This window comes from Centroberyx gerrardi, chromosome 14 (genome assembly GCF_048128805.1).
Source record: "Centroberyx gerrardi isolate f3 chromosome 14, fCenGer3.hap1.cur.20231027, whole genome shotgun sequence".
Lineage (NCBI taxonomy): Eukaryota > Metazoa > Chordata > Actinopteri > Beryciformes > Berycidae > Centroberyx > Centroberyx gerrardi.
This window is the reverse complement of record NC_136010.1, coordinates 21829394-21837677: the sequence shown is the minus strand read 5'-3', so window position 1 is coordinate 21837677 and position 8284 is coordinate 21829394. Positions and strand designations below refer to the sequence as shown.

General features: G+C 41.6%; 1 protein-coding gene across 1 annotated transcript; it reads right to left on the bottom strand.

Annotated features, from left to right (window-relative positions):
• Positions 1–1521: 1521 nt before the first annotated feature.
• On the bottom strand, positions 1522–3686 carry fitm2 (fat storage inducing transmembrane protein 2). The gene is made up of 2 exons (XM_071915495.2): positions 3514–3686; positions 1522–3156 (listed from the first exon to the last, which is right to left on the bottom strand). Exons 1-2 carry the CDS (start codon positions 3684–3686, stop codon positions 2547–2549), a joined length of 783 nt encoding a protein of 260 aa, XP_071771596.1. The 3' UTR covers positions 1522–2546.
• Between the last annotated feature and the right edge of the window lie 4598 nt (positions 3687–8284).

Genomic DNA, 8284 nt, shown 5'->3' with positions numbered 1-8284 from the left:
AGGCGAAAGGGAGCATGACGAGGATAAAGCCTTTCCCCCGGCTAACCTTGCCAATCCACTGGCTTGGTCTTGTTGTTTGTTGATGTAGTGTACTTTTCTTGCTTCACACTCTATTTATCCTTTATGGGAGCCATTCTGCTTTTCTTAGTCATACCTCCAGGGTTTAACTTTAACATGTTATAATGCAGCTCCAGAAGCTCAATAGGTTTTAACTCATAATGTGAAGTATTGGTTGGAGTTGTAAGCTTCTTTTGTCTCTGGTTTTATGACTGGTTGTACAGACATTCTTACTGTTTACTGTAAAGAAACTAAACCTCTTATGGGAACTCTGACTCAAGCCGCTCAGCTTGAAGGACCTACAGTACAGTGTTTCTTTCTGTCTGCACATACACAGCCCAAACGCTTAAGGCTAACATACACTTATATTGAATTTGAACAGGGTTTACATTCTGTGATTAAAGGGGTTTATTGTTCAGCTGAAACTAAGCCTTGGATCATGAACAGGATGGTTTATGTGAACTTGAGTTTTTAAACAGGAGGCCAATATCTGCGGCAGGATGCTCTGTGTTTTCTATTGCCACAGAAGAGTCTCTGCAGACGGTTCAGTAGCCCACTGCTGGTGGGGCAGAGAATGTTTAACCAAAGACGATGATCAATACTCCTTTAATAGCAGCGTCTCTTAGCTGTGTAATATCTGATAATTCAGTCTCACTGATTCTCATTAAGAAAAGTCCTCTAGAAGTTTAGAAGCTGTAGTTCATCCAGTTTTATGTTTTATATGGAGAGTGCAGTAGAGCCACATAGGTTTAACGGTTTGGAATCAATCCTTTATACGGTGTGCTTGAACAGAAGTAATGTGCATTAAAGGAAAGAGGAACATAATTTGATTCCAAACTATTCTTGCATGAGAGCAGCAGTGATGTAAATGGCATAAATGAGAAGATTTTAAAAAATTAGCTGAATTTGTCAAGATTGGAAGTGAGCAAGCGGACACTAAGTGTACAGTACTATTTCCTGTTTCGATTTAGCCATAGGATTAGCCGAAGTGTGTGTCAACATTCTTCTCAGTCTTTTTCTTTCTGTTGACTTTCAGACCGTCAAACTTTCACTTATTTTGTAAACTGACAAACAACAGACGACACGGGGGGGGGAAATGTTAAGGAAAAATGGAAAAATCTCACTTCATGACCAGCCTATCATTGTGAACGCTTGTATATTTTGATTATTGCAAGCACCCTTGTTACAATGACTCCACTGCTTCTTCTGACCTAACCATGACACCTGAGGATTGGATCTGTAAGTCGTGGATCACACAAAGAATTCAAGTTGAGAAATCCTAGTTGTTATTTGTGGCCATTATATTTCACAATAGTATTTTTTTATTTTTTACTTTTTATTTTTTATATTTATATATATGCATTTATTTATGGTGCTTTTTATGATGTTTGTTCATAAGCCTTAATTTATTCAGTTGCCATCAATGACAAATAAATGATGAAAATGGAATATTCAGATCCCAACAGTTTTTCTTTTGCCAAAACCCGCTGTGCTCCTGTAGACCTTGTAGTTTGACAAATCCCATGAAAATACACATGAAACAGTTTAAGAAAGGTTTCAGTAAGTTCTTATTTACTCCTGACATTACAACTAACATCTTTTCCATAATGTATTCCCTAACTTAAGTAAGTTTTATCAATCTAAAAAAGACAAACATTCCCCATCAAAACTATTTTAATAGGATTATTCTCTTGCACCAAAAAGAAAACAATACATACTCTAATGTAAAACCATGTAGGGCTAGCCTACTACTAGAGCAATAATGTATGGCACATGTTAAAATGATCTTTATCATATCAGTTCATCTTTATCAAGCTTATCATGTCAACATACATTACAGGTAGTGTTGGTAAAAACGGATTGGATAATGACCCAAAACCATGTACAAACAAAAATTTACTGATCCTCAAAATTCTACATGCACGACTGCAAAATCTGTCTGAAATGTAGGTCTACTGCAGTTACAGTATCTGAATTTGTTCTGAAGGTAGCTTTGCATTAAAAATATTGAACTTCATTGGTCTGCCAAAGTAGGTTAATACAAGTCATCAGTGCTATACAACTGCAACTGTAAACAATCTCAAGTGTTCCCATTCAGACATCTAAAAATAGGGATTATTTAATTTCACCCATTTACATTTAAACAAATCAAGCATTATACGGCAACAAACAATGAAACGAACGATGCTGTAGCGTGAGAACTGGGGCGGCCAGAGGTGAGAGGCTGAAGCCAGACAGCAGTGCAATGCTTTGCTTTTATCTCAGATTACCCAGAGTCATTTTGGGAACAGCAGCTGCCAACCACCATGCAGGGACTGCAAGCCAATCCCCCCTGTACAAAATGACCTTTCTGTATGGAAGGAAAAACTTTAAATAGCGTGGTGGTCAACTTGGACCCAGAGAGGCGGAAACATCCAACTTTAGTGTTGTTGTTTTGAGGATGGCATTAACATTGGCAATAACACTGAGTGAGAAAGTATGGTTGCATCTTAGGCGCGTTGTTTCTGTTCTTTTGGCTGGCGCTGCGGGGGAAGTCCGGGTGACAGTGGCTTTAGATACCACACCCGATACGTCAGGTACCACCCCAGCAGCCCGCACAAGGTCCCCAGCAGCTTGTGAGACGGGTCATGGAAGTAAACAGAGGTACAGGCAAACATCCATACCCAGATGACCACTATCATATTCAGGGCCACGTACAGCAGGTTGAGAACGACCCTCGGCAGCGCAGACAGGCCGGCTGTCTTCAGGAAGGCCATGGGGGCCGTTTCCTCCACGATGAAGAGGGCGGAGTAGGCCAGGATGAAGGAGTGTCCTGAGATGTCGTAGCCGTGCCAGTGGAAGCCGGCCCTCCTGCAGCTGGCTTTGGACGTGAACTCCTCGTTGATCAGGTCCATGGCGTTGGTGTCGAAGCACGAGCCGGTGGCATCTTCTATGTAGAAGAAGGTCTCGGTGCACACGTACCAGATGGCTGTTGCCACCACCAGAGACAGCAGCCTCCGGCAGAGGAAGGACACACTCCGGTTGAAGGAGGAGTTGGAGAGGAGGAGGAAGGGGGTCAGCAGCAGCAAGGTCCAGCCCCAGGACACTTTGACAAAATACCTGAGAGAGAACACGGGTTACAGGTTTACAGTCAGCTACTCATTTAGGACTTAATCATGTCTCTACATTCATGAACATGCACTCACATGACCTGACACAAATTTGACAGCAGCAAGCAGCTTACATTGACTTGGCTAGCTCAATAATGCTACCTTTGACCCATTTAATTTCAACTGACTAACATTGCTAAATGCATTACAACACAGTCAGGAAATCATGCTGAATTCCTGAAGGTCGTTTCAGGGCGACATAGCAACGGTCAACACCAAGTCATCCTAAAGTTCAAGACAGTTTAACTAACGTTAACTGACGTTAGCTACACTAACCTTAGCTAACATACCAACACACTTCACTTACATATTCAGGGCATTTTTGCTGCTACTGAAATACGTCTCGGGGACGAGCTGTAACTCTTTGAGGATTGATCCCACGAATGAAATAACCAAGAAGACCCAAGGGAAGTTCAGTCGGACAGCCGATATCCTCCAAAGTGACACAAACTTGTCCACAATGACATCCACTGCTGCCATGTTGACAATGCGGACGGTAGGAGAAGAGCGACTGAGCTCTGACGTCACTGCGGTTTAACCAATGAGGCGTTTCGCCGGTATTTGTCATTCCTCCCCACAGAACAGAACAGCATAGAATAGAATAGAATAGAATAGAATAGAATAGAATAGAATAGAATAGAATAGATCATAACAGAATAGAATAGAATATTCTGTAAAATTTGCGCATTTGTTATTTCCATCAACTTTATTTTAATAACAGGCAACCAAGCAAGCACAACCAGATCTCCAGTCTAGGCATGCAGATGTTATGTGCAGAAACTCCTACTCCCCTATAGGGGGAAGGCTAGTCTAACATGGGCAGAGCAAAATGTGCACCTACAGTGAGCCTGGTATAGACCTGCATGTGACTGAAAGAAGGAAGGAAGAATGAAGAATGGGATTGTTGTCAAACAGGTCTGCAGCATCCAGCTGTAGACAGTGTGACACACAGGCAAATAGGAATCTTTCGGCAAATTCAGGGAAAGTTTGGGTTGGAAATTTTTTTTTTTTATTCATTATTCTTTACAAATTACTGAATACCTGCTTGAAACGATAAAGCCCTAAGCAATAAACGATAATTTCAAGGATGTTTGTGTCCATAATCACACAATCATATTTCCCTACACCCAAGCAAAAAGTCATAGATCTTAGTAATGAAGAGTATAATCACCAATTCATTTCAAATCTGTCTTATTTCAAATCAGATCTGTAATTTAATGACTACCTTATTATAGTTGTTATGACAGATTACCCTTTTTATGAGATTACTGTCCTATACTGAGAACAATATCTTGTAGGATCACCGTTCAAAATTTCTTATTAAGAGAGACAGAAAATGAGAGAGAGACTTAGGTAGACATACACACACACACACACACACACACACACACACACACACACACACACACACACACACAGACCTGGGTTTGCCTTCCTCTTTTGTGACCTGAGATGCGTCCATTCCTTTCTTGCTCTGGGTCATGTTTGCTCAGACGGAGCCTTGTAGTGTGGTATTCGGATGTAAGTCAGGGGGTCGAGGTGTCGGGTTTCATGCAGGCCAACTATCAGAAACAAAACGCAGACAAACATTCATACAGTATCAGCCCACTGGCTATGCCACTAACACTGAAGTTAATATATAATGGTGATGATGACAAAGTTGGTGGTGATGAGAGTAATGATGATGACAGAGTTGAGTCTGGCTGTTGCTGAGTTATTATGATTGTTTATACTTCTTTACAACACTGGGGGAAAAGTGTATGACGGATAAATCTCCCCTTTGCATCTGAATTTAACTTCTCTCATGCAGCCTGAAGGTTTGTCCTTGATGCACTTGGCAAGCAAGCCTCTCCTAGAAATCCAATTTTCCAGACACGCCTGTTGATTGTTCCTGAAATCACCATCTCAAGCACCGATGCCAGACTACACACTCCTGCAGGAGGCAAAATGTGTTTAAATTAAATGGTTTCAGATTACAGTTTACACATCACACCAAAGGAATTGGTTAATATAGCGTCTGTTGCTGCAAGGCTGCAGAAAATACATTACAGAGACATCCAGAATGAATGCTCAAAGTATTGTGAACATGCTAAATGCAAACAAATCTATTGGAGCGACCGTCTTCTGGTTTCTGCAGTATAAAAATCTCAAGCAAATATGAGAGAGGGGATGAAACATTAGAAGCTTTCCTGCAGACAACTTGGCTGCTTGATCAAGAGGCCCAGGCTTTCCCGGAGTGGAAAATGTAGACGTGAATTATTAAAACAAACTCTTCTGACTTGGCGCTGGAACAATTCCAACTCCGGGGAGATACTTCTTCTTGGCCATGCTGTTTTACTGTCCACCTGCATACTAATGTGAAACTGCAAAAGAAAAATGCCTGTTGTATTATTTTTTCCTTCAATGATTAACTGGGCAGAACATTTGATTCACATGAAGTCTGATACTTACATGGATTACATAATCCTATTACAAAAGTTATTCCAGGCAATGATTTGAGGGAGCACACATTACTGAATGAATTCACCTTGTTAACAGTAGATTTTATGGGAAAACATGAGTGAAAACTACAATTTACCTGCACCCAACTCCCTCATTAGATGTGGATAAATCTCCCTCTGATTCTTGAGAAAATTTGTTTTAGCCACATCAGATGACTCAGATTGTTTAACACTAAGCCTTTGCAAAGTCATTGGCGTTTGATTCAAGGGGCTGTAATTCAGTTGAGTGCCGGTGTGAAAGGAGTGCAGTTTTGCACTAGATTATATTAGAACGGGCCAAAGTCTTTCCCTGTGAAAGGCACCAGCTGCTGTGCCGTTACTCAGACAGAGCTGAAAGGCCTGGCTGACAATTGAAAAGCTGTGTCTTGGGGACCTCAAATACAGTTGGTCCATGGTTTATTTTCTGTTCCCTCTCGAGTAAATAAGGGAGGCCGGCGAGCGTGAGGAGGTTTCTGTGTGTTCGGCTCTCCTCTGCACCTTTCAGACACGACAAGGTCACAGTGTGCTTTTGTATGCAGGGGCCCGGCAGCCCAGCGTCTCGGTCCAGACAGATGATGTCATGCTGCGGGGGGTGTGGGATGGTCTCTGGGAAAATCCTCTAGTCTGGTCCGGTCTGAGGTCCGTCTTCTCCCAGGTTTGACCCATTTCAGACTTTCCTGAAGACAGTTTTCCTGATCAGATTTACTGGATCGTTCAGCCGTTCACTGCAGAGATCCAACATAAATCACCACTGTTACTGCCTGGAGTTACTGTGTGATTCAGTGATTCAGACTAACCAAAGAAAAATAATCTGCTATCCTATCCTATTGCTTATAGTGTTTCCAATAACTACATAGAATGGGAATTTAAATAATGGCACCTGTTCTGATTGTGTGTATTTGGGGGAAAGAAACTAAAATTGTGAAATATAAACCATAAGATAAATCATCAGCCCTTTCACAATTTCATTATCGTATATATTTGTCTCAGAACTTGATCATATGACATATGCATGTTGTGATGACTTTACTCAAAACCAGAGTGTCTAAGTGTCTAGCTAAGGCAGACATACTGTACTCTTCTAAGTGGATGAACGCTTGGTTGAAAGTTTATGCCAGAGAGCATTTTTCATTCCTCTGAGTCCAGTAAATTCTGTATGGAAAGGCCCCACTGCCACTCCCTCTCTGTGTTGCTGGACTACATCACTGAGCAAATTTGTTTTCTCGCTGCCAAAACAAAGGTTGGACCATGCTGACATGGAGCGGCTCCATACGTGACAGCGGCAGAGGGGAGACTCTTGGATTTACTGAAAAAAAGGTGTTACACCCCTGTTTTTATTTCTGACTGAGAGGGACGACCGCACAGCTGTGCACCTCTTGACCTTTTCCTTTCCTTCAGATTTTAATAACATCAGCAGCAGTTTGCCAGAATGGTCAGTTTTTAGAGACTATGTAAGTGGGTACACATCGTTAATTTATAATACAGTCTATGTTTCATCCGTGACACTCAACAGTAGTCCTCATTCAAACATCTTGTCCTTGTTCCACTGTCTGTCAGTCTGTCTACACACCTTCAGGTTTGATGGATCTATTTTATATTGCTGCTCAACATTTCTCCCCTCTTTGATGTGCGATGATGGAATTATTAACTATGTGACAGAACTGACATGGATGTGCTCATTGCTAAATTTAAATGCTGGGTCTTACAAGGCTTCGTTGTCAGCAGGGTCGGCTTCGCTCATGCTCATCCATCAAACCTGCACTAAAGAATTCCATTGATGTAATCCTAAAGATAACAGTTTGATTATATCAGGCTGGTGTAACCTGGTAAAAATCCATGATGTGGATTTTCTGAGCAGTTTTATCTGAATGGTACCACAGCAGAATAAACCAAATGTTCTGGCTGCTGATATATATTCAAATGTGTATGCAAATTAAGTTTTTGCTTTTCACTTCATAACCAGCCATCCAACCAAGTTTTCCCTGCCTCTCAGTAGAGTAAAATAATACACGGGGTCTTTTATAATAAAAAAAGGGTACAGAAATAAACAAAAAAGAAATCAAGAGGCGGTTTATGTTGGTGGTTTGTTGTGGACATTGAGATACTACTACAGACTAGTGGAAAAGCAAACCAGTCAAGCTCAAAGACCAACAACAAGATGTGACCCGGGGTTTTAAGTGAACCTTGCTGTTGACCCTGTGTGGCCAAAGGCCCACACAGCCTCTTTGATGGAGCGCTCCGTGCATTTTACACACCCAGTCACAAAGTCTGACAAAAACTCAACCAAGCCTGTGTCGAAGTATGCTGCAGGTCTTTGAAGGGTCGACTTCAGAAAGCTTACCTGAGCAACAAGGTGACATACGTAACTGGCCATGGTGGGATGTTGTGTGCATTCTGGTATATTTGAGCTTTTTTCTGATACAGGAGAAACCAGGGAAGCACTAGCTGCACGCTGCTTTGGTGCAGACACCTTGAAATATGAAGCAGTTTGTGAGTGTGAATGGTGTTGACTAGTGTATCTGTGTTATATTGTATGTTGTCTGCTGTTGTGTATGATGTGCACTCTTTCCTGTACTGGCCTTGAAAATTGCATTCCCT

Bases quoted from the DNA above. Each gene is read 5' to 3' on its own strand.
- fitm2 (XM_071915495.2), bottom strand. From the start codon at position 3,686: ATGGCAGCAGTGGATGTCATTGTGGACAAGTTTGTGTCACTTTGGAGG. The intron at 3,157-3,513 runs GTAAGTGAAGTG...GTTCTCTCTCAG, and splicing joins AGCAAAAATGCCCTGAATAT to GTATTTTGTCAAAGTGTCCT.